Raw genomic sequence first — 26,850 nt, forward strand, 5'->3', positions numbered from 1 at the left:
ACACAACACTTCTTTAAAGCTTTGGAATTGAGAATGCCCTTCTTTGTATTTTGCAAGAATAGGAATGTTAAGTGCTTGGTAAATAAGCTAAAAATTAGATAATAGGTTTACATTCTGCCTTGTATGCAGCAGAATTTCTGTTTAGTTACTGCAGTCCTTGCTTTGGTTGTCTGCGCCCAAACACTTTTTACTAGAGACTGCAAGAGATGCATATGGGAAGAAGCATTTAAAACAAGAAAAGGAGCAGGCTCTTCTTAAAACAATCGTCACAAGGTAAAATGCTATTTACTGACACGGTAACCTGTATGTCATCATTCCACAGCACCAACAATGCGGCTTCAGTAAACGTTTTAAAAAATTACAGGTTTTCTTGTGTTCAGTGAGAATACTGACTTAATTTTTCATTTCTTTTCTCAAACAACCTTGGCCCAAATCCTACAAACACACAAGTATTGAGTTTGTTACTGTTAGCTTTGCCACAGCCCTTAAAGAGCATCTTTCACAGCCAGAGCGAAAAGGCTACTAAATGGGTCAAGATTACCAATGGGTAAACAAAACGAAGCATTTTAAGTTTACTTTAGAATTTAAATAAAGAAGAAATTTTGAAGTAGCATTACTATTTCTCAAGCTTTGGCAAAGCCGTCCACGACTGCACAAACGGTGACACTGAGTTCATTCATGGTCGGGACAAACACCCTCCCTGTGCCACCTGAGGACAGGGAGCGGGGCGTTGCAGGGGCCTTCGGCCGGTCCCGCTGACTGAGTGCTCCTTCAGCCCCTGCGTGCGCGAAGTACGCGGGTGCCGGGGGTGCCCCCGGGGCCGAGGTTGCAGCACCGCCGCCCGGCCGGGCACAGCCGGGGCAGGGTCCCCAGGGGCCGGGGGAAGCCGGCAGCTCCCGCGGCTCCAGCAACGCCGCGCCCCGCCCCACGGGGGACGGGCGGTGCGACCCGGCCCTGCCCTGCCCTGCCCTGCCGCAGGGGCGGGGGACCGCGGAAGCCTTTGCCTCCTCCCCCGACCCCGCCGCACACGGGAGGAGCAGGGGACAGCCGGAGGAGCGGCTTCGCGGCCCCAGCCGCCGCCGTCGCCCGGAGATGCCGCCCGCCGCCCCGCGGCCGCTGCTGCTGCTGCCGCTACTGCTCCTGCCGCTACTGCTGGTGGTGGTGGTGGTGGCGGCGGCGGCGCGCCCGGCGGCCCCGCCGCACAGGTACTGCGCACCCCCCCCGCGCCCGCGCAGCGCTGCGCACCCTCCCCCGCCTCCCTCCCTCCCCCCGCAGCAGCGGTGCCCTCCGCGAGTCCGCGCCTCCGCTGCCTTCGGGCAACACCTGCGGGTGTTTCATTGCCCGTTACCGACCGCATCAGGGGAGGGCACGGAGAGGGGCTTTTCCCACGGGAACAGGCCACTGCGAGAGCGGCTCCTTGTAACGCACCACGTAACGCAACATAACTGTGTAATATCCCAGCACCTAAAGCTCAGCGGGGCACTCACTCACCCTCATGTCCTCAGCAGTAATATTGTGGTTCTGCGCAGGGTTTTGGAGGGGGGGGGGGGGGGGCTCCCGTCTGTCCCCGGAGCAGGGAGCGGACACTGCACCCCTGAACGCCCTCACCCTGGCAAAATAGGGGCGCAGGGTTCATCGCCAGGCTGGAGCAGCAGGACTGGAGCACGTGGTGGGTTGTGTTCCTGTGGTGGAGAAAACTTCCAAAGTGACTTACGTGATGAAAATATCCAAGTTCAAAGCTTTTCAGAGTGGAACAGAAAGGAATCAAAAATTATTACTGTGCTGTTTTAATTCCTACTATATACCCTAAAAAAGTCATTACCAATCACTTTTAATAATTATGTTTCATTGTAATAGCAATTTGCAGTGATTCACACCACACCTTCCATCTTAGGAACTAAAAAAGGAGGAAGGATAACAGCCCGTGTAAACCCAGAATTAGTTTCCTCTACACCTCAGTTTGTGTATTAAATTGCACATCTATGTTAGCAGTGAAATTATGTAAGTAACGAAGCATATGTTTAAAGTTAGCAATGTTTCTAAGTATTTAAGCTGTGTTTTTAAGACAGTTCATGCCTTTTTGCTACTATTCACAGAATAAATTAAATATATTTAAAAATTAAGCACTACTTTTTCCTGTTATTCTCAGGCCTACATTTGCATGTGGAGGAGTTGTATCTGGAGAGTCAGGGTTTATTGGGAGTGAAGGATTTCCAGGAGTCTACCCTCCAAACAGCAAATGTACTTGGAAAATCACAGTAAGAATTTTTAATATCACAAAATCAGTGCTGAAGAGAATGAAAACCTATTTGTTGTCAATGCCAGTGTTTTACATGGGATAACATATGTGTCATAATGAACTCAGTAATTCAGAGCAGCTCAGCTATCTGGAGCTTTTTAGGGTTGCTGTAATATGATAATAGTGGCTGAAATAGAACTGACCTTGCTTAATGTCAGAGGCAAATTTTCGTTAACTTCCATAGATACACCTCTAATTGTTTTAAATGAACCCACTGGAAAGCAAACGCCTACATTTCCAGTCACGGCAGAGAGCAACAGTTGGTTAGATTGAATGGACTAAAGTAAAGCAGTGGGGTGTAGATAATTAGAAGCAAAATTTTTGGCAGGAAAACCTAGAAAAATTTTCAAGCAAAACCAAAAAATTCAGGATTCAGGCAGGTTTGCTTGTCCTATGCTAATAACTGTGTTCTGCCAGGCAGGACATCTGGAGTATGTCATACAGCAAGCTGCCAAAGCAATAGAGAAGTGTTGTTACATTTATAAATGACCATACAAAACCATGTGGAAAGATTGATATTTTGATGCTGAAATGATACTGTAAGGCAGAGACATATTTGTGGACAGCAAATGCCATTAAACAATGAGGACTAAACACTCCAGTGTTGGAAGTGTCTTTATCCACAGACTCTGAGAAAGGGATTTGAATGAATGATTACTTTTCCTCACATGTGCACAAATTAAGCCCTCCAAAATTGTCTACCAAATTTCCTCTCCATTCCATAGGCACAGTTCACTAAGAACTTCATGACATTCAGGCCTAGAATATGGGCTTTAGAGATCAGAAGTATAAGAAAGCATAACACCACCACACACACCCCACACCCCCCGATTAATCTGCATGTTGACACAATCACTAAAGACAACTTCAGTTCAAAGCATTACAAGCTAGGTGCTTGCAGTAGAATAGGATGTCAGTGTAATTGTCTCCTGCTACTATAGAGATGCTGACGAAAAGCAGGAGACATTGATCTGTTTACAGTATTCAGTTAAAATGCCTCTTGTACCAAATGAGTGATGTCATTTTAATAATTTTATCCGAAGGATAGCAGTGAGGATGCAACAGTTGCTTTCTGTACCTTTATGCAGTATTATTATTAGGGCCAAGTTAAAGGTTACCTTTCATCTGTGACTGACTTTATCCAGAAGAGAATGATGTGAAATACAGTGTATGCTCATAAACAAACTTGCTTCCTGCTATTGAGAGGCTGAGATTACAGCAATTAGCATAGCCCTTCTCAGAGTCTGAAGAGCAGACGCAAATTGCATTTGGATTCATACGCACATGCCTTAAATAAAAGGGGGAAAACCTCCCAACTTAAGTTTACCAATGTAACTCAGTATTAACTCTTCAAAAGTTCAAAATTTAATCTGGAGGAAACAATAATTTTAACAGCTAAATTTTTTACCATTAAATAATTCAGATTATAAATGGAGGCAGCACTGGGGAAGCATTTACTGAAGCATCCCATGGATCTGCCCTTCATCACATATTGGGGATGGAGGGAGAAAAGAACAATGGAATGTATTTTAAAAGTCCACAGAGAGTGGTTTTCTTACAGACTTCATGTGGCTGTGCCAAGATGTGAGTGTCCACGTTAGCCTGGACATTGTGAGAAGAGTTACCACAAAGCTGTGTGTCTGCACTCAGGCTTTACTGACAATGGGAGGAACTCGATGGCTTCTGGCATTTTATGACCATCCTCTCTCCCGGTTTTCTGCTGTGCTGCCATTTCCTCCTGCTCTTTGACTGCTGCATACCTATTCTCCATAGCTCGCCCAAAGCCAGCAAAGGGCTGCACAATTCCAGTAGTCTGGGCTTTCTTTTGTCCCCATCTCATTTAACCTCTATTAGGCAATATTGCTCACTAAGCCAGGTTAATTTTTTTCCTCTGTCAACTGTGTAGAATGCCCTGTCCTTTGGATGCACAGGATGGACGTAGAGAAAGCAAGGAGTACGAAACTTTCAAGACTAAACCTGCATTCTTTTTAAGAAGAGAATGATTAACCAAACTGAGGGAAAGTGGTAAATTCAAGGGTCTGGTTAACCTGAATTTAAGCAATAAAATCCTTTCACTGATATTGGTGAGGCTCAGAATAGCTTGCAATAGCACCCAAGTAAGAAAGCTGCTTACACAGCCATGATGAAATATGCTGTAGTTACTGTTAGGCTTCCTCATTTAGCATCTGATCTTAGAAGGTGACTAAGGCTTTTTGCCTGTCCATTTTATCCAAGGGCTGTGAACACCTTCCTGAAAACATTCAGCTTAATGCAGGATCTGACAAGTCTTTAAGACTGGAAAAGACATTGATTCACTTTGTGTCTGCGTCACAAGGAGCATGAAGCTGTTTTTTTTCTCAGCTACAGGATCTCTCTGTCTATGGACAAAATCCACAGAGAGGCAGAGTGACAGCTATTTCATTCTTTAGAAGAAAATATGCCCAGAAAATGTTACGGGTAATACAGATAAAGCAATGTATCATTCAGGTATCAGCTGAAATCTTTCCAACTGGTCTGCTAAACCTAGAAGAGTCTCTCTAACTCAATTATGGTTCTGTTATTTCAAGAGACTGGGACTTTTTGAGCTGGCTAAAGAAAACAGCTTCTCTATTCTAGAGAGCTCTAAGAAGTGTTCAGCACATGCTTGTGGTTATATTACAACCTTGGCAGACTACCCAGCAGCTTTTAGCTGGCTTTGCTGAGAAGTCATCTGTACAGCTATTTCCTTTCCTATAGTAATGTATGTAGCTTTATCTAAAATATGTCATATACATTTACTTTTAATACTATGTAATCCTTCTTGGCCATCACCTTGCATAAATGTGTCACATAGTCCAAGAATCTGGACTGCTGTCCTGTTATTTGCTGGCAGGCTGTGCCGTTCCCATAAAACTCTAACGACTTTATGTGCAACAATAATACTGGAGACTGTCAGAGTTATATAAGGTTATATTTTTATAGGTTCAGAAGCTGTGTTCCAGTAGGTTTGCTGACAATAAGCAAGGTTTGGAAAAGCTGCTTATTAGGGGAACTGGGAATCTGCCCTGGGGGAGTGAAGTATTTTAAATCATTTTATCTACATTTTAAGCATTCATTTCCCCATATCACTGTGAAACTGCCCCTTCCAGCAGAGAAGAGATCTTCACGCATGGTTGTATTGCCAGAAAAGAAAGAGCTGAACAGAATCTAGTGCCTTTTTGTCAGGAAGAGCAGCTAATAGGATTTTTTTACAGAACTGCTCCTCAGTGGCTGGTGAGCTGGGCAACAAGTGACTGGGCAGGAACTGCGGTTCTTCCCTCATATAACTCCAAATAACTTTCACATTCATTCTCAGTAGAGAGAAATAATATGTTTGGCTTGCAGGCAGCTGATGCGTTTTTCAAGTCTACCTAGGACTGCTATGGCAAAACCTACAATCAGCGTTTTGGTATTAGATACACACCAGAATATATTAAACCCATCAACAATATAGGTTTAAAAAACTAGGCAAAATATTTTCCCAGAAAGTTGGCATTTAAGGGGCTTTTCCTATCAAAAGATTATTTTGAAAGCAAATAATCTAAACCAAGTGATTTTGGAAAGCATAACAGTCTGGGAATCCTCCCCAGAAACAGAGGCACAATGATGAAGATGGCTTTGCATTCAGTCAGAGTAACATAAAAGCAACATAACTGCTTTAAATGTAAGTGAACTTTGATTAATATTATGTGATATGGCAGCAATGAATTATTAAAAAAAAAACCAAACAAACAAAACCCCAAAAAACAAAACAACAAACAAACAAAAACCCTAAGGACCTTATTTTGTGGTAGGCTGTCTATATAAAATAATCATGCCCTTTTGAAGAGGTTAACAGTCTACAGAGATGATTTTAGGGAATTAAGGTGTAGAAAAACTTCCTAAAAATTCAGGGAGTGCTATTTTACTTTAGCCTTCAGTAGACGTAAGGCATCCTTCACATGAGTTTAGCGTCATAATGTCTGATCCTAAAGAAGTCTATAGACTTAAAATAAGAAGGGACACAGAGGGCAAGTATGGGTCAGTCACCCTCAGTGTGACAAGGAGCAGCAGAAGCTGAAGTGCCTCTGTCATTGTAAGATACCAGCTGGATGGATAAATCAGAAAGTGAGGCACACCCTGCAGGGGAAGCATCACACATTCTTCCTTTGACTCCTCCTCATCTTCCTTTTTCTTTTTTCTTTTTCTTTTTTTTTTTTTTTTTTTTTTTTTAATTAAAAGCTGCAATTCCTTCCAATTCTTCCTCTGAGGTATGCCATTATCTTACTGCATCGGACTCAGACACGGCTCAAAGTAAACAACACTGAGTCATGCTGGCCTTTGCTTTCTCCCCTGTGTTTCTAATGGAACAATGTTTTAAATGTCCTAGGATAAACATTGGCAGATTTTAGCACATTCACTTTCAACATTTAAAAAAAAGGGAAATGGTAGAAATGAAAGAAAAGCATTGTTTTGCAAGAACGACTGTGTTTAGGGTGGGATTCCTTGGGAGTAGCTGCAAACTGATGCAGCTGCTGCCAGAATGTGGAACCACCATCCTCTGCACTCTTGAATGTCATCTGGTCAGACCACAAACTTTTAATGATTTAACATATTGGAACAAATTTGATGGTTTTATAAATAATGAAAAATATTATTTTAATAAGCAGTGACATTATTTTGTAAAGTAATGGCACTAAGTAGCAACTGGGATTAAGGGCCTTAGTTGACACTTTTCTGTAAATGACTTCTCTCCCCACATTCACCTAAATGTGAGCAAGGATTGTTGTAACAACTAAAGTCTGGAGGAGGCTTCTTGTTAAACATTCATGACCGAGTGGCTGAGTTTTATCTCCACATTTTTTACAAACAGTTGCAAAACAAAACTTAGAAACTCAGTACATGATAGGGAACATTCTTGACCAAGATCAAGTAGACTGAACTAGGAGAAGCTAGAGAGATTAAAAGCTACCATGAAGTATAATTGGATAATGTAATGTAGTTTAGTATAACACAGCGGTGGAGAGAAGGGTACAACACTGCACAGAGTTACTTATACCATGAAACAGAAAACCCAAGACTTGAGTGAATGGTTGGCTGGCAGTTCAGAGTTTCGCTGCTTTGCCAACATCCTCTCCCTCTATAAGCATGGGCCAGTCCCTCATTCTGGTTCTCTGTGCCCCACTTAGGGCAGCAGGACAGAGTGGAATAACTGGGGGTAGGAGTTAGTGCCTTGAGGCTGGTGTGAGCAGAGCAGTGCTGGTTCAGTGTGCTCATGGAACAAAGCTGCCACTGAGCACCCATCAGCATCATCAACGGACAACCACTTGGCTGAATCTGAATGCATTTCTAAAAGGACAGCAAAAAGACTTTTTCCTACCCCAGAAGCAGCCACCTCTCACATTTCCACTTCCTTCTTCAAACTCTGGGAGGGAGTAGGTATCTTCAAAGACTAATTCAGGCTGAGGAAGTAAGGAAAAAATATCAGAGGTAATGACAAAACTATTTAATATGATAGAGCAACTTCTGCTCAACTTTCAGAAACAGTGGAAGGAACAGGGGAAACTTCTTAAAGGTGGGCAAGTTGTAGCAAAACCTCAAGACAGTGGAAAATGACGGACAATCTTAACTGTAGGTATAACAGCTTGGTCTGTTTTAAAACATGATGACCTTTAAAGGTCACCTCATTTGGGTCCTGTTTTACCAGTTGTACAAACTGATGAATAACGACTGTTCCAGCCCAAATGACTGTATGTTATTTTACATACATACTTCTTGGAAAAAAGGCTGCTTTAATTTAACTGCCTAAATCTGGCTTTATCTGACTAACTTTTCAGCCAGCATTTTTTAACTGATTTGTCCAGTCACACAGAGTTTGTAGTATAACCATAGATAACATTCGGGCCTTCTGACAGGAATACCAAATTCCTCTTAGCTCTTTTTCCATTAAAATGGCCGTGTCTTACTGCTTCTTAGTGATTCAGACCAGCAGACAAGTGAATGCAATAGTAAAGAGAATTAGTTATGAGAGCAGTGATTCAAGGAGTCATACTGCTTTCACAGAATAAATATACATGTGGAATAATTTCTGTTACCAGCTATAGGGCTTGCTCAATTCAGTAGCCTGAGTTTTAAACCTAATATCTGGCTTCACAGTTTTCTAAAACATAGTCATTGTGGTTTGGAATTTCTGGGTAAGATCAGATGAGTTTTTGTGGTTTTGATGCAGTAGCAGTAGTAGTAGTGCCGTACGTCAGCACAGGGGAACTGAATGCATTTTTGAGAGAACTTGGAACTTAAAGGAACATACTCTGAAACCAGCAACAGGAGCTGTAGTGGGGCTTCTCAGTACATGGGGCCCAGGCAGCTGAAAACAGCTCATGCATAAGTCTGTCCTGCTGCAGGATCACTGTTAGCACTGGACATAAAAGCAGCTGCATGAATGAGTAATCTTACCATATCTACATCACACTTCTTAGCACATCTAGAGCTGCTGCCTGTATGAGTATCTTCTGGGTTAAGTGGTCTCTTCCATCTATAGCACCTCCATCTATACCTGACAAGGCATTTTAATGCTGTGAGTTTCAACAGCTAAGACAGTTTCATATAAGAACAGTTTATCTCAAACCGGTGTTTTAAAATGAGTCACTCTTAAGGAAGGAAAAAAATTCACGAACTCTTAAATAAAGTGGCTTAAATATCGACTTCCTGCAGATATATTAGGTGTGTTATACATTTAAAAGTAGGAAATAGCAGTGTTTCAGTAAAATAGAACAGATGCAATTATTCTAATAGGTAACCACTCTTTTGGGCTGTGAATTAAATGTAGATAATTACACTCTGCCTGTCTAGCATCCCTCTATATTGCAAAATACTGTTTCCCTTCTTCCTGTCCTGTTGCATAGCATTGAGTGCTTTGTTAGAAGAGTTTTCACTTCTCACTATGCTGCTTATTCTCTTACAAGCTTGCAACTCTATCCCAGGAAATGTTCTCCTCCTTGTAAACTGTTATGCTTTCTCAATTTACATCCTTCTCCGTACTCTTGCCTCTTTCACAATGTCCACAGATGCAGGCATGTAAGAAGATTTGCTGTCTTACATCCCCTCAGGTGTTACAGAAAACAAAACTCTTCTGTACTGAGGACAACCACCAATGGTTCTTTTGAATTCTCTGTTCATAATTTTACATATTCTTTCCGAAAACAGTTCTTTCACTGCAGCCTTCCAGCTAAATGTACCACTTCAATAACTAAATATTAGGGTTGTACAGCATTAGCCGTAAAGTTTCCAATTTTTATTTATAAATGTAAGTCATGTGTTAGTAAATAAAAGAATTCTTTGAACTATGACATTTTATGACTTAAATAAGGCCATTTCATCTGTTCAAAATTGTAAATTGTTTCTTTTTTCTTCTTTTTTTAACATATTGCTCTCATCCTCCTCACTTTCCTTGGTGACAGGGAGCTGCATGGCTGATTGCATACTTAGAGCAGAAAACAAGAGAAACATGCCAAGCTGAACTGGGTGGTGATGCTGTATAATTGACTATATGAGCCTGGCTAGACAATACTGTGGATTAGGAAGAAAATAATGGCAACACAGATGGCCAGAGCTTTGTTTTTATGATTGGCACAATATGATTTTAAAAACTTTTCTGCCTGAAGTATACTTGACAAGAAGGGCTTACCTGATGAGAAGTGAAGGATATGAAAATACTCATGCAAATAGGGGGATCAAATAGATATGTGGTATCAGTCATGCTTCAAGATATATCTCTCCCTCCTTCCCTCTCTCTGCAGGTCCCAGAAGGAAAAGTGGTGGTTCTTTCTTTTAGATATTTAGACCTGGAAAGTGACAACTTGTGCCGATACGATTTTGTGGATATATACAATGGCCATGCCAATGGACAACGCATAGGCAGGTTCTGTGGTACTGTGAAACCAGGTGCTCTTGTATCCAACAGCAATAAAATGTTGGTGCAGATGACTTCAGACGCTAATACTGCTGGAAGTGGATTCATTGCAAAATTTTCTGCAGCAGAACCACATGAAAGAGGTAATTAACAATTACGTAGGTTCTGAAGAGAAATATAACTGTACAAATCTACGGAGAGCCACATAAATGCTTAAAAAGATGTGATGCCAGATGTATTAGGTATTGTGCTGTTCAACGTATTCTTTAATTATCTTGCTGAGGATATCACAAAGTATAACTGTTTAATCATAGTCAAAGTAGTAAAGAGGAGGGGTAACTGTTATAAGACTTGTGAAAGAGCTGCATCTAGTAGTAATATGGTAATGGCTAGTCAATAAAACGGTAGATGAAATTCAATACAGATAAAAGTTGCAAATAAGAGGGAAACCCCTAACTTCATGTATACTACAATGGGCTCTGAATTTACTATTACCACTTAGGAATGATATCTCAGTATTAAAACAGGTAACTTATGAAAATAATAGTTGATCATCAATCCAGTGCAAATAGATGTCAAAAAAGAAACAGAACCTTAACAATTTTTTGAAAAGGGAATAAAGGCCAAACAACAACAACAAATTATGCCCCTATAAACCCATAATGCATTTACATCTTTAATACTGTGTGCCGTTTGGATATTCCCATCTCAGAACAAGTTATAATAAAACCATCAGAAGCAATCAGAGTCAACAAGTACAAAGGAGTTATGGAACATCTTCTGCACAAAGACCAGCTGCAAAGAATGGAACACCTTCATGCTGGAAAAGAGAAGGTCAAGGGGGGTGTAGGAGAAGGCTCTAAAGGCATTGGTGGTACAGAGAAACTGAACAGGGACCACTGCCTCTTCTCATACAAAAACCAGATGAGCAAGTGGCTGCAAAGATGGTGATTTTTCCCAGTGAGCTGTTAAGTGGTGGATTGCTGTGCCAGGGAACATCGTGGATTGTTAATTTCTTCACTGGTTTAAAAACAATTAGAAAAACGTACGAAAGAAAAAATTGTTAGGTATTATTAAACATAAAGGCATTGCCTTGTGCCTGGGAAGACCAAGAACTGAGAGAGGCTGGGAGGTTACAGGGTGGTGGCACTGGCCTGCTGAGGGACTCTTTTTCAAGGCTTTTGCTATTGGCATGATAGCAGATTGTTAGGTTGTTAGATAGCAGATATATGATAGCAGATAGGTTGTTAGGCCTACGCAGTGCAGGTGATGAGTAATTTACAAGTCCTTCTAATTGTATCCCTGTATTGCCCCCCGACACAGCTTCCCCTGTGAGCTGTGGTGAAGTTCTCCAGCCCCCATGACTCCTCCTCCTCCAACCCTGGTGTGCACGGGAATGCTTCTCACTCTTCTTTTTTACCCCCTTCTTCGTCTGCGTCTGGCCTTTCCTACCCTTGATTAAACACATTTTCCCAGAGGTGCCACCAGCTGAGCTGAAGGGCTCAGCCATGTCCAGTGGTGGGGCTGTGGCAGGACTGGACTGGCCACACCCCCTCACCGAGGCAGCTGCAGCAAAACAGGTGCATTACAGGGGCTACCTGCATGCTGTTGCACTGGGGTCAGCCTGGTGTGCTGTGCTTGCAGGGGATCAATACTGTGGGGGACGACTGGAGAAGCCGTCGGGGTCCTTCCAAACGCCCAACTGGCCAGAGCGAGACTACCCAGCGGGAGTCACCTGCTCCTGGCACATTGTCGCCCCGAAGAACCAGGTGAGGCGCTGCCATCACCCTGCCAGCGTGGCCCAGCTTCCATTGCTTGCAAGGACTAACACCTCATGACAGCCTGCTTGCACAACACGCTGCCTGCGTTGCACTGGAACAATAAAAATGCTATTTGGCTGACATGTGAAGCTGGGCTTGTGCAAGGAATACAGGCACACCTATGCTCCAGCAATACCCACCTTCCTCTCCGGTATTGGCTGGCTCACTCCAGTAACTCCTGTGCTTTCTCAACACTGCATGTCCTCCTCTGTCACCGACTTATTCATGTCATACATGGAATGGTTTGGGTTGGAAGGGACCTTAAAGCTCATCCAGTTCCAATCCCAGGCCATGCGCAGGGATACCTTCCGCTAGACCAGGTTTCTCAAAGCCCCATCCAGCCTGGCCTTGAGCACTGCCAGGGATGGGGCAGCGACAGCTTCTCTGGGCTACCTGTGCCAGTGCCTCACCACCCGCACAGTGAAGAACTTCTTCCTAATATCCTGTCTAAACCCCTTCAGTTGAAAACCTCCTAAATTAAGCTTTTTAAAGTATCTGTAACTGGTGAGGCTTTTAAAACAGGCATTTTTAAAGCTTATTTTGTTAATTAACGAAATACCGTGCAAATTGAATTAGGACAGATGATCATCTCAAGACCAAACATGATCATGACCAATGCTACATTTAAGTCTAACAACATTTGTGGCATTTATTGGTATTGCTGCACTTTATTATTGAGGTACCCAGGAAGAGCTGATTTAATTTATTAAAAGCAGAAATTTTATTCTGCCTACAGTACAGGGAACGTATTCAGATTTGTCCTGCACAGGAATTTTCAATGTACATTTCATGAAGTTTTATCTTATATTTTGAAGAAAACACCATCTCATAATATGCTTCCTTAGTTAGGGAAATAACATCAGATCATATATTACAATTTCATTAAGCCCTGAAGAGATGTGACAGCAGACCAAGAGGGCTCATTTGCCACCATTTGCCACACATGGCAAAGTGTGTTCCCTATACTGTAGGGCTCATCTCAATCCTAGCTTCACATTTTCTGGTTGTTGCTGAGCCATATGCTCTGTACTTTGGCAGGAGGTCTACTATAATTGAATGTTTTTGTCACCAAGCATGTTTGGTAGGTTGCTTTTCTTAGCCACATACAGCTTCTTAAATTCCCCTATATGTAAAGACAACTTTCCTCTTAATCTTCTGCTCATGACCATAATCCTCCAAATAAAAAAAAAAGCTGCCCTAGATAAATGCATTCTTCAGATCTTTCACACTTTTCCATTTACCAAGATATTTTATCCCTGGTACTGAAGCAGTGTCTCAGCTTAGTCTTTCCTGTACTATTTAATCCACATTCCTTGTTTGCTAGATACAGGTCATTTAACAATTCTACAGATAGGCAGTGATTTTTAAAACCTTATCTGCAAACTGCAGATTACTTTGGTTCTTTCCAAGTATCTCTAGATAAGCCTAAAAACTTTTCCTAAGCTTGTAGAAAGGCTATGTAAGCACAAAAATAAGGACATCATATCCTGTACGTTTTGAGAATTCTGTTCCATAGATCTACAAGTTTCCAAATACGTATTTTTTGTGTACTGCAATAGTGGTTGTTTGCATGCAAATGAAACAGAATTTTGACAGTTGAAAGCCATTTCCGAGGAAAGTGAATAATAATCTTTCTTCAAGTGCACATGAAAAGCTGTTCACTCTTCCATTTGCCAAAGTTTAGGTGCTGTTGTCTCTATGTCTCTTTCACAAGCATGTGAGCAATAAAGCAAGGCACTCTTTTGCTTCTAATACAAATCTATTACTTCTTTTATTACAGAAGATGTAGGAGCTTCTCATGATGGTGAAGAGCTATTCTATCATGAAATATTTCTTCATTAGTGCAAAGTGCACTTAGGAACAATAATAAAGTAGATATTACAGCTTGTTGTTTTGCCTGCTATGGAAAAATTTAGCATTTCCACTCCCAATTGCATTAGTTATTTCTGTACAATCTTTTTTGATCATAAGCATGTTATTCAGATGGGTACATCCATTTAAAGCGCATTTTTTCTTCACAACCACAAGGCTTTTGAAACAAACCTGTTACTCATCTCTGAAATGAAGTCCCCCTAGGCTACTCATACTTTATGGGAAACAAAATGATACCTTACACTTGCGAACAGTGCAAAAGCATATCCAGGCAAAACTAAGACACCAGGTGATAGCATGCTATCATTACTATGAATGTAGAACAGGACCACTTTTACTCTTTCAGTAAATCAAAGTGTATGCAATGCACAAACTACTCATTTTTTCATTGTACAGTCTTAAAAGATTTAATATCATCTTTGAGACAGAACTTTAAAAAGAAATCCTGCATAGCTATAATCAGCACAATTCAGTGCTGTCATTCAAGCCTCATTTCTGCTATTTATGGGAAGGTGATTTAAAAACTGTTGTGCTTCATATAAAGACACAACCTAAATGCATATATTACCTCTGTTTTAATTGTGCAGTTATGTTGTGTTCTCCTTCCTTGCTACACACAACTGACAGTGTTATACCGCAGGACTTCCATTTCAGAGCATTAAATTCCCCATCTGTTTTCTTGTCCATAGTTTTTCTTTCTTAAGTAGAAAAGCCCATAAATACAAGTCATGTTGGAGGTAATGGCATCAGTACTGGAAATATTAGAGCTATACTAGTCCTCACTTATGACTTCCAAAGCCCAACATTTATGGAAATTATGTATGGAAACACAATTCATTTAACTAGTTACTTTCTCTTGATTTTAGTCTTTACTGATTTTCTTTCTATCAATATTTTTGTTTCTGACCTTTTATTTCTGCATCAAGTAAACAGCACTGGCAACCACAGTGGTTCAAGGCCTGTTCTTAATGAAGTCAGTAAAATGGGTCTTAACAAACTTTGCCCTTACTTTTTCTTTAGTGTATCTTGAATGATACAATGACACTAAAAGCCCCTTGTTTGTGGTTTAGATTTGCTACAGTTACTTTAAAAGCAACCTAACACTGGACACCTACTATCCTGTTTTCATTCAAACGTAAAAATTACTTTATCACAAGTTACTTGTATATATTTGAGAACAAACTGTCTTACAGAATGTTAGTCATACGTTGAAAAAATTGTTGGAGAGAAGTCACATGGATTAAAATACTTAGCTCCACAATTAAGTGGACTAAGGATTTTTCCTTTACAGAAAGAAAAATCGATTAGTTCTTCATATGAAGAGGTCATTATAAGAGCACTAAAAAGCTCTGTATATCAAAACCTTAATAAGTTATTTAACTTTCCCTGCAGCTAATAGAGTTAAAGTTTGAGAAGTTTGATGTGGAGAGAGACAACTACTGCAGATACGACTATGTTGCAGTGTTTAATGGTGGGGAAATAAATGATGCTAAAAGAATTGGGAAGTACTGCGGAGACAGTCCACCAGCGTAAGTAACTTTCTCAAATTACGAACTTTACTACCACTGTTTGCCATTTTGCTAAGAGTTTTGTACGAGGCTTCTGGAATATTTTTCTTATTTTTTAAAATTAATTACGTCATTTTCTACTTCAAACTGAACTTCTAGGAGTTGCTTCATATATTCCCACCCCCTAGGATTTTCTCTTCTCTCTCTCCCTCCACTATTAGTGCTGTCTCCAACACATGTTCTGTCCTGTCCATAATTAGGACACTCTCTGATAACAGCAATACTAATGGTAATGCCATTTATATTGGTATAATACTAATATTAACCCACAAACCACAACTCACCTATTCCCCCCAAACCAACTCATCCCTCCAAGCCTCCCACCCCCAGAAACTATTTCCAACCCAGCCAATGGCACTGTAACTATAATCAGGTCTAGCATAGTAGATCATAATTATTCTCCCCAAAAGAGGAGTTTTTTTGGCTGAGGCTAATAATTTTTAGCTCTCCTTTCCCTTTGTTCCTCTTCCAGCGATCTTCTTAAAGCTGAGTAGCTCTAGAAGATGAAGAGGATGCATTTTGTTTCAAGAAATACAAGCTATTAAAAAAAAAGATACATGGAGGTGTGTGACTAGACTTGTATCTCAGAAGTGGCAGATAATTTGATTGCCAAGAGCAACTAATTGTGGTACAGGGGGTGAGGTGCATACCTCAGTGTTTCCAAGCATAGCTTGCTAGACTGAGATTTACTATGAGATTTTTTGTGTTTTTTGTTTGGTTGGGCTTTTTAAGGTTATGTAGTATACCCTCAGGAGGTGAGAAGAAAGGCAAACATTCTGAGGACTCTTTTAAAGAGCCCTTTTAAAGATTTTTCTTCTCCATGCAGTAGGTATATAATAGCATAACAGTGCTAGAAACAGAGTAAGCGTAGGCCTACAGAAATTTATTAGAAATTTGGCAAGAATTTAAGATTAGAGCTGCACCTGAAACACAGTAACATCAGTTTCTTTCAGCCAACTTAGGCTTTTGGTCTCGGGTTGCACTTTTTTCTTTTTTTTCCTTCTTTTTTTTTTTCCCTTCAATTTGAAACTTTCTACATAAAGTTTCTACATTTTCAGGCCCCCTTCTTGTAGTAAAGTTGAAAAAGTTGCTCTGTAAAAAGGTATTGACAAAAGAGAGTCTTATGGGTAAGATTATTCTTTAATCGCTAGGTAATTCACTAAGATGATGCAAGAGGCTAAATTCTAGCTGTAGTTACATGTATAATCACTTCTTTGTTTTCAGGAAAAACTTCAGTAGCAAAAGTAAACTATCTTTCCATATTGCCTTCAACCCAAAGGCTGTGAGATGGAGGGAGATTCTGCAAGATAAAGTTAGTATTCAGTACTCAAGCCAAAGAGGTGGCTTAAAAATCTTGGTCATTCACTTCCACCTCTTAGCCAAATGACATTAAGAATTTTTCCATTTTTGCCTCACATATTTATTCATATGAAACTGACTTCATACTTCTTAGCTTAGACCTTTACCTGGAAACCAAGATGAATTATTGCCTTGCAGTGCTGTGGCACTTGGAATGACTGCAGATGGACTGAATGGGTCTCCCAATGGGTGATGTGTTTCTTTGACCTAAATGTTGCAAATATCTGTGTATATTAGATAGCAAATCACCATCATCTGAAGTAAAAATATCCTCCCAAAAGCAATTCTATTGCAAACACTCCTCTTTAGACAAGATTAAAAAAGCAATCAGCAGATGAGCAACAGTAGTTACATTACTTAACACTTTATCACCAGGTACTCCATTGATGAGCATAGCATGAGTGACTTTACAGATCCATCCCTTACAGCTCAACTTTTACTGCATAATAGCAAGTATTTACCTTTAAGCTACTGCAAAAAAAACCCAACAGAATCTCTGATTAGAAACACTTAACTAGTTATGTTCCATACACATGCATTCAGTTCCTGCCATTGGTGTTTTGCTGTGCACAAGTCAGATCCAAAGCACTGGAGCAAATGGACTTGTTTCCAAGTTGAACAGAATTGAAGCCAGAAGCATGATTAGAATCTATTTTGATTCAATGCAAGTTGTGACATTTCAGATCTTTTCCAACTGAGCTAAGAACCAAACTCCACAAGATCTTGTCCTCCCCTTCGTTCTTGGAAGGCAGCAGCGAGCATCACCCTTTACAGATGAGGCTGATGGCTTTCAGTCCCTGGGATTTAGCTGCCTCTTTCCAGCTAAAACCTAGCCCAGCGGGGCAAGTACATTTTTCACTGTCAGGATCTGGTCTTGGCTGACAGGGCAGTGCAAAAGGAAGAAATGCCAGTTAGATCTTGAGAGGTAACCACATGAAGCTTCCTAAACCAACTCTCAACTGTGGCTCAGCATCTTCTCCACAGTATGTCAAAGCTGTAAATTGGTCTGCCAAACCCTAGTGGGCTTCAAAATACAGGCATTTTAGTATGGACTTGTGAAACAGGAGAACAAGGGCATAATATTGGTCTCAGACCCAGTCACATAGCTTAGAGATGAGATTTCCTGTTACAGAATAAGTGTCCTGGAAGTCCATTTTACAATAGCATTGCTTCCTAAGCAAAGATCCAATATAGAGCTTGAACATAGTCACTGTCCCTTGCAGATTTGTATATAGTCAGCTTCTATATCCAGTGAAAGAGGGGAAAGTATGTCTCTTGGGGATTTTCCACTAGCTCTGAAGAATTCTCATGACAATTTATCAGCGGGATTCAGTAAAACAGTAAGGACAGGACCAGTGTTGTAAAAGAACCGGAAATCATGGTGTGTAAACTGAATGACAAAACAATCCTTCTATAGAGCATTCATTACGTCTGACACAGTAATTATGCGAGGTGGAACTCATTAACCAGCACACAGATAATGTAACATGGTATTCTGTAACAGAAACAGTATACATCAGAAGTATGAGTAAAGTGGATACCCTGAACTCATTTGGTGGTTGCAGAGATTAATTCAGATCCAACTGCAGCCAAGCAAGCATACAGTGTAACCACATACCTGATTCCTAAATACAATTACTATGATACATAAATGACTGGCAAACATAATAATCACAATTTACTAGGAGCAGTAATTATTCAAAAAACCCCTGCCTCTCAAACAAAAAGCCTTTTTAAAAAAGACAGGATACACAGATTAGGTTGGATTTTCTGATTTGGAGCTCCAATTTGGTGTTCAGGAAGCAGAACAGAGCTCTCAGGCAGCTGATATCAGTGCCCTCCTATGTTCATAGTTTGTGCCAATACTGCTGCAAGAAATGCGTATTCTGTGCAACTACAGCAGCATCTGTAAGTTATAGAATTCCAGATAATGAAGCACATATGTTTGGTTATGTCAGACTCAGCCATCAGAGTAAACTGATTTCTGAAACACCTGCCAAAAACCTGGGAGATGAAGACAACTTGTTAATTCAAAGGCCTGACTAAGCATTTTGAAAAAATCCTGCTCATGAACTCCGTTGGACTTCCTGGGAAGGAGCAACACAGACATTAGTTAAACCACATCCTAAAACCACTTTCTGTTTTCCTCTGTCCTTTACAAAGATTCTTTTGCCCCTGTATTTTTCTTCCCCTTTCCAAACCTGTGGTTTTGCTTGAAAAATCCTTGTTACTAATTATTAATAAATATTGAGACAAGGTCTGTGGAAAGCTTAGAAGAATGAGAGAAGTGATGCTTTGGCTCAACCTGCATTCCATATGATTTTCTCTAACAGTAGTCTTGAATGAAGTCTCATCACACTTCATCCACATCCAGAAACAGTTAGTATTAGTGTCACAGAAGTTACTACACAGTTTATGAGCTGAAAACTGATACACTCAACAGTGCTAGTTTATGACGTTTCCTAAGAAAGGAAAGAAAACAAATCCTAAGAAAGGAACTCCATTAGCTCTTCAAGAGCTTGGTAATGACAAAAGCCGAGCCTACAGAAATAATAACTCAGAACATTTATTTTTAGTGCTTTTGTTAAAGAATTACAGAATCCAACACTGAAATAATTTTCTTAAGGCTGTCCAAATATGTCTTGTTTTGCATTAAACAAATGCAAATTATGAAAAACCCAAACAGCAACAACCAAACAAAAGCATTTACTTACCTCTGCTACAGGCTGAGGATTTCTTTGGTATATTTTCCCGCTGTGTTAATCTAGTCCCTTCCATTCCAAGGAAGTGAAGTCTGCAATGAAGTCACACAGAGGAATTTAAAGATACCTATATTGACATAACCTTCAGTAACCAGAGGTTTAGATGATTCATCAGAATGAGTTTCACACTCAAAACACCAGTGTCTGACTGGTAGCCAGCAAAAAAACATCTATTTCAGTATTATTCTGGGGTACATATCGCATCCAGACCAATAATTAAAGTGAAGTGCTCCCTCTTTTTCTTGTAAGAGGAATGCTGTTAATACTTCTTGACTTTGGCATTCAGAACGATGGAAATATTTTGTTTTTCTATTTCAGGCCTATTCTGTCTGAGAGGAATGAATTGCTCATTCAGTTTCTGTCTGATTTAAGCTTAACAGCTGATGGTTTTATTGGCCATTATAAATTCAGACCAAAAAAATTACCCACAACTACAGTTCCACCTACTACCACAACAGTCCCTGCTACCTCAAGTAAGTTTTATGGCTTTATTTTATTCTTAAAAATATAAATTATTTTAGGACAGGGAGAGGGTTACAGAAAAATATAATAGAAAGTGTATTAAAATTTTATTGTATTTCAAATATCGAGGGAATGAGTTAGAATTAATATACTCAAGGGAGTATCTTAGTCTACTCAAGGGACAATCTACTTAACATTGCTAAAACAAAATCTACCCAGCTGAGTGTTCAGCGTAACAGTAACCCCAGCTGAGAGAATTTTCCTGTCTCTTCTTATTTTTTGACAGTTTACTAGTAAATTCCATGGAAGAATGGATGATCAAAATTCTTTTGTATAAGACGACCTAAATATTTCAGGACATAGCTTTTATTTAAAGGAACTCTTTCTTCTACACAAGTAAAGATCTGACCGTATTTTTATTCAGATAGTTATTAAGATCAAACAAATTGGTATGGAAGCCACCTGAGCCTTCTTCAGGTTCAATATGATGCTACCCTAGATTTATTTTTATTTTAAAAACAAACAAACCATCCCCAATGACAACAAAGAAACCAAGGGATTGGAACTTATAAATCATTATGTCATGCTAAAAATAAGTATCCTTTTATATTTAAGACTAGACAGCATATATGAAAGATCAAAGGAGGGCTTCTCTGAAGGTATTGCCAGAACTACCTCATTATTGAGATACTGAGGGATAAATTCTTACAGTTTCTATAGCCTGAATGTGAGAGATTTAAGAAACAGGCATAGCAGAAAAACAGTTTATTTGTGATGGTTTTGCAACACGTAACCTGATTTGTACATAAAATGCATCAAAAGACAGGACAGTAATGGTCTGTCAGCAGGAAACCTAGAAGCTGTGGTGCTTAAATACTGCTAATAAAGGGTTTCAAAATAGATGAAAATAAACATTATAAAAGTGAAATTATAATGACCTGTAAATCATCCTGATGCGACTGCTTCTCTAACAATAAATAATTCAGTGCTTCTTCACTATAAAGAACTTCTTAACCAAGTTGTTAGTTCAAACACTTGGTCTCAAGTAATCCAGGCTGTCAGCTATCTCATGCTGTCTTTGTATTCAGGGCTTTGCCATTAAGCTTTGCTCTGTGAGCTCTTTGTGTGCACACATGCAAAAGAGGTATACTTTATTAATTAACTCCAAATAAGTTTTTGTGACAACATGTAGAGTATCACGAGGTATGCCTCCATAGACATAGGAACTTGCTCTTTCAACACTTCTCCCTGTAGGAGGCAGTTACCTTTCTAATCAGTTGCACTGAATACCATTCACGTGAAGACCAATTAGAAAAACACCTAACCCAAACAACACAAAATCAATGAAAAATATGGAGTCCTATCTTTAAACTTTGGATTTGAAAGGCTAATCAAAGAGTATGCAGATCTATCAGTCATGGGCATAACACTGAAGACAAAGTAATTTTAATGCCATTCTGCTGAATCTCAGAAACTTGGAAAACTGTGAAAAGCATCAATTCGTTCAAGTAAAGAAAAAGTACAAATTACTGATTGGAAAATTAGTCAGAAGGTTTTTTTCAGAAACTTCAGGCTGAACAAAACTTCTGCAAAATTCTCTATTCCAAAGAAAGTAAAAACCCGCAAACATATTATTCAAAACTGTTCAAGTTTTTCTTGGAAACGAGGGTTTTGTAGGGGTTTGGTCTTTTTTAATCTGTAAGTCTCAGCTCCATGTTTCCAATAATTATGATATCATTGACCAATTCCAAACAAATCTGAAAGGGACATAAAAGCCTTAAAAATACTGCAGCTGGACACAGTATGTAGAAGGTGTTAGTTGCATAAAGTAGAGACTATTAACAATAATAAAAGTACAAAGAGTATTCACTAGTTTATAAACAAATCATTCAATCTCAGAAAGGAAATGTTAGTCCCCAATATTAAAGAGATACTTCAAGCATTATGCTTTATTTCAAAATATTATCAATAAAAACTATACAGTACTAGATGTCATGGAGCTATGTGAGAAATTTAGGAAAAAAGAAAAGTCAGGAATTTGAACTCTCATCTCCCCATAATTTCATATAAAAGGCCACCTCCTCCCTTCTCAAGTGCTACTATAATATTATGTAGTATTATGACACTTTCAGTGGACCACTAGGGCTTTATAGCAACAGACAACAACACTATGTTACATATTTAAGATTGCACTGCAATTAAATGTGGATTTTCTGTAACATCCCATTTTATAAGGTCATTAGAACAGATACAGAGCTGGGACTCACATAGAAAGGCAGTGATTGGAGGTGATGGCAGAGAAAAGTAATATCGCTATTGTGGTGTTTGTCCCTTGCAATACCAGATCTAGTTAATGTATATATCAGGATTGTTAATTCTTTTTTTTTTTTTTTTAACCATACTCCTTTGTATTTGTATCAAATACCTCACTTCAGTTTACTTTTTGCTCCTCAAAAAGTTGTGAAACCTACAGTTGCCCTGTGCCAGCAAAAATGCAAGAGGAGCGGGACTCTTGAAAGCAATTATTGTTCAAGCAACTTTGGTAAGGAATCAAATTAGTCCCTTTTTAATTACTGACTTTGCAGTGTGTTGTTAGACTCATAGGAATTTTACCAGATGTAGTTCTGACTTATTGTTAATGTATAGGCTATATTTTCTATACCATCTTATGTGTGTATCTGACATTAGTATCTGTGTATCACTCAATACATTCTTAGAGATATTCCAAAATGGGCACTGCATATATGTGTGTTTCAAACATACTTCATCAATCTGAAAAGCAAATGACAATGTAAGACAACCACCTGCAGGAGAGACATGATTCAGTTAGTGCACTGTCATCTCATCTGTCTGTAACCAGCCAATACACAATCTATGCTGTACCTGCTGACTATTCCACAGTTCAGTTGACAGACTTCCAATATATTTTAAAAAGAAATTAGAAGGCATCTAAGCTTGTAAGCACTGCTTTCTGTAGACAGACATTACTCAGGAAAATGATGCCTGCTACATATTTAGATGGCATTTTCACTGCTCATTTATTCAGTTATGTCTGAGTATTTTCTGATATTAATACTTGAAGATTTTTCAATCCCCTATAACAAGCCTAAAAGTTTGATGGGATAATTTTCCCAAACACACACTGGGGTTGTTTTGTTTGTTTGTTTGTTTTAATCTAACTTTACAGCTAATCCCATGAGATTTGAGGAAATTTCACAGGGTTGCATAATCTTGCTAGAAAAACAGTTGAGGGCTGGGCTGTACCCTAAAGCAGAATGGAGTCACTGCAGTGTGACCCCTTACCACTCTTGACCACCAGCCTGTTTTCATTTGCAACCAGTATAGGCTGGCCCAAGGCCAAAAGAAGCAGAGAGGGGAAAAAAAGCCCCAAACTTAGGTCTACTTTTACTGACCAAACCTCAGCTCTCGTGGTCAATGGTAAAAGATACTATATATAAAACTTGTTCCCTTTCCTCTAGCATCAGAGTAATAAACCATATTCTCTCTTGCCTTTTGTCAAATACTTTCATTTTTTTTAATCTTTTCCATGGCAGGAATAAGAGTAAAAATATTTTGTATGCTACTGTGAATGGAAATGTATCTTGAGGGAGGAACAGAAATTGTACTGTTTGTAGTATGTAATTTATTCTAAATTTATTTGCTGACTTCATGAATTTAGAAGAGCCATTTCTCTTTCATGATACATTTCATTTTTATTGTTTCTAGAAATATAACTGCAGTACCCAGCATTCTAACATCCACAATTCTATTTTAATTGAACTTGAACATTCCTATTTAATTAAAAGCTCTGGAAGATAACGTGCAAATTTACAAATGCCTAATCCAAACTCTGGAGTAGGCAGATTTATAAAATAAATCTGGCTGCACATACCTGATAACTGAAGATCAAGTTCATCCTAGGATACAATAGCTGATTTACAAAAGGTGATCTGAGAAACAAAACGAACTGCTGGTAATACCACTAATTAGTCCCTCTTGCTAAATAAAGGGCCTACAGGTTAATCTAGTCATCCCAGGAATAAAAATGGTATGTTTATTTTCTCATCTGAGAGATCTTTGGAAGATATGGTGATCTAATCAATTTAGCTGAAATTGGCAAATTCCTATCAATATCAGGCCTTAGACAGATCAAAATCTAGCTCCTAGGGCATTGGAGAGTGTCAGAGAGCTGGGATTTCAGCTTTTGGCTAAAAAGTTTTCAATCTAACTTCTCCAGTGTTTCAAAATTAGTCATTGAAAGTAGTATCAAATTGTACTGTTTAATTGAAATTATCAAACCCCAGAACTGGGCTTGCAAAAACCTGATACAATTCCAAAATATTATTATTATGGTGCCACTAAAATTTGTCACTAAGAAGTTATCTATTACAGGTGATTTTAGTGTTTCCAGTATTGTTTGTCTCCTTGTTATGAACTAATATACTTAGTTTTTCTTATGCCTCAAATTTCTTATCTAAATAAAAATGTATCAAATGCTTTTTCTTCTAGTGATAACTGGAACTGTAATCACAACAATAACACGGGCTGGCAGTCTGCATGCCACAATATCCATCATTAATGTATATAAGGAGGGAAATTTAGCAATTCAGCAAGCTGGCAAGAGTATGAGTGCCAAGATTATTGTTGTATGTAAGCAGTGTCCTCTCATCAGAAGAGGTAAGTATGCAAGAATAACCTCCTTGTGTGTTTATAAAAGACGACATGAAATATGACCACAAAAATCAGTAAGATTACAGTGACTGTTTCTATAATCAGCAACTAATATTATAATCAATTTAGTATAAAAATAGTTATCCAGCTTTATATTGCTTTCTTCAGTTTTACTTATGAGGATTAGACTCACTTAGATCAAGGAGTTTTAAAAAAAAAGTCTTTTTTTTTAAACCCACATGACAAAGTAAAATCTGATTTGGTTCTTTCAAATGTAGCTCAGTTACATATTTTTAATTTTTACATGTATGATTTTGGAGCTAGTTTTTATACACAATTATTTAGAAGGGAAAACAACACCATGCTAAACCTAGAAGAGCAGTATGTCACAGCAAAGGACAAAAATCAACACATTTCCCTGTTGCTTTGCTCTTGCATATATTTACATCTTTACTGTAGAAATACTACCACTGTTAAGCCCACTCTGTATCAGCAAACAGCCAGTATTTCTACAGCTATCTTAAGCAATACTATAAAGAGGTCAATCAAGATTATTTCCAGTTAAATGTAACAAAGGCTACCTATATGCTGTTGTAAGAAATACAAAGACTATTTTTCATTGAGGCAAGTAAAAAAATCAGTTTTCAGCTCTGCTTCCTGAGGCGGGAGATCATAAATGGAACCATAACAGGAAACAATCAAAATAATACTATAAGCATCACAACCCCCCTGATAACACTGAAGATACTACTAGTATTGAAGCATATTAATTCAAAGTGGGCAGTACCAAAGAGAAAAATCCTTTTTAGAAACTAGATTTTGCTCCTTTAGTTCTCTGGGAACTAGACATTTATCTGGGAGATGTATCATCCTTGGTGGAACAAACTCTCTCCTTTTAGGCAGACTGCTGGCTCCAAATCACACACTTCTGTTTCTCCTATATCAATATTAATTATTTAATAGTCATTACTTAATATCTAAACTTTTTTGCTTATAACCCTATAATACCTACTACTCCTTCCAACCTAAGGCCTTGCAAACTCCCAGCCCTTCTAAGCCGTAAAAATATGCAAATTCATCCAATTTCTCCAAAGCCAGGGTTCACCTTGCTTGCCTGACTGCCTCTTCATATATATATATAAAATGTTTATGTCTCTGAGGGAGAAAAGCAGAATAAAACACTTAAGTGCATTATCCTACAAGCGGAACAAATGAGAAGATATTCAAAATGAATGAGACACATTCCACTTGGGGTGTTAGTAGCTAAGTGAGCCAGTGTTTACTCTGCATTTCTAATGTCTTTCAGACTCATTTGACAGGCTACATTTGACGAATATTTCCTGTATATTTAATTATGTAGTAGATACCTAGCTATATATCTACTTTGAGTTCACATAATTGTATGTGAGAAGGCACTGGTCAGAGCACAAAGGAATAGAGACCACGGGCAAAGAACTATAGTTACCAAATTATGTTCTGGATTTCTGCTTTGTAATCTCATTCTCTCCTTTGTAGGTTTAAACTACATCATCATGGGCCAGGTAGAAGAAGATGGTAGAGGCAAAGTCTTTCCCAACAGCTTTGTCATGAGTTTTAAGACTAAGAACTCAAAGATCCTAAATGCCTTGAAAAACAAAACATGTTAAAACTAAACTCTGCAGCTGCATTCTATCATCTCTCTTGAAAAACAGTTTTCACTTAGTGTAAGTCATGAAGATACAACTGATTGTCAATACTAAGACCATGCTTGCTCTTTCTTCCCTACCACCCACCTGAGCACACTCTGGCACAAAGCGGTAACCATACATGTACAAGACGAGAACAGATCCTCCTGAGTTTTAAAAGCTGAAGATTTGCAGCACAGCCATCTGATCTGAAACATACCAAATTCCAATTACTTGGAAGTTGTTAATTTATAATTGTCCAGTTTTTTAAGGAGTTGTGTATGTAAAATAAGGTTTCTAAGTGCAATATTTATAGTAACTCATTTTATCTTAGCTTTTTCTCTGAAGTTATTTTATTACATGGATTTCTGCAGTATTACCTGTGCTTAATAAAATATTTTAGGATTAAATCATACACCAGCTAGTTATTCATTATGTATAAAGTGGGGCAGACTAAACATAGA

At 39.0% G+C, this 26,850-nt stretch overlaps 2 protein-coding genes across 2 annotated transcripts in view; both read left to right on the top strand.

Annotated features, from left to right (window-relative positions):
• The window catches only part of PAQR9 (progestin and adipoQ receptor family member 9), a 38,518-nt gene extending 28,324 nt beyond the window's left edge, over window positions 1-10,194 (top strand). The window contains exon 4 of the mRNA XM_061452889.1: window positions 10,096-10,194. The gene's annotated coding sequence lies outside the window, so the exon portion shown is untranslated. The remainder of the gene's footprint in view (window positions 1-10,095) is intronic.
• PCOLCE2 (procollagen C-endopeptidase enhancer 2) lies at window positions 1,093-26,850 on the top strand. The gene is made up of 9 exons (XM_061452888.1): window positions 1,093-1,205; window positions 2,150-2,258; window positions 10,096-10,351; window positions 11,853-11,977; window positions 15,293-15,429; window positions 19,908-20,062; window positions 22,510-22,593; window positions 24,561-24,728; window positions 26,238-26,850. The coding sequence occupies exons 1-9, from the start codon at window positions 1,093-1,095 to the stop codon at window positions 26,366-26,368; spliced, it is 1,278 nt and encodes a 425-aa protein (XP_061308872.1). The 3' UTR covers window positions 26,369-26,850.

The sequence above is a fragment of the Pezoporus flaviventris genome, unplaced genomic scaffold, assembly GCF_033815535.1.
Source record: "Pezoporus flaviventris isolate CSIRO_AGI_PZ_B2104156 unplaced genomic scaffold, CSIRO_AGI_Pfla_v1 ptg000013l, whole genome shotgun sequence".
NCBI lineage: Eukaryota > Metazoa > Chordata > Aves > Psittaciformes > Psittacidae > Pezoporus > Pezoporus flaviventris.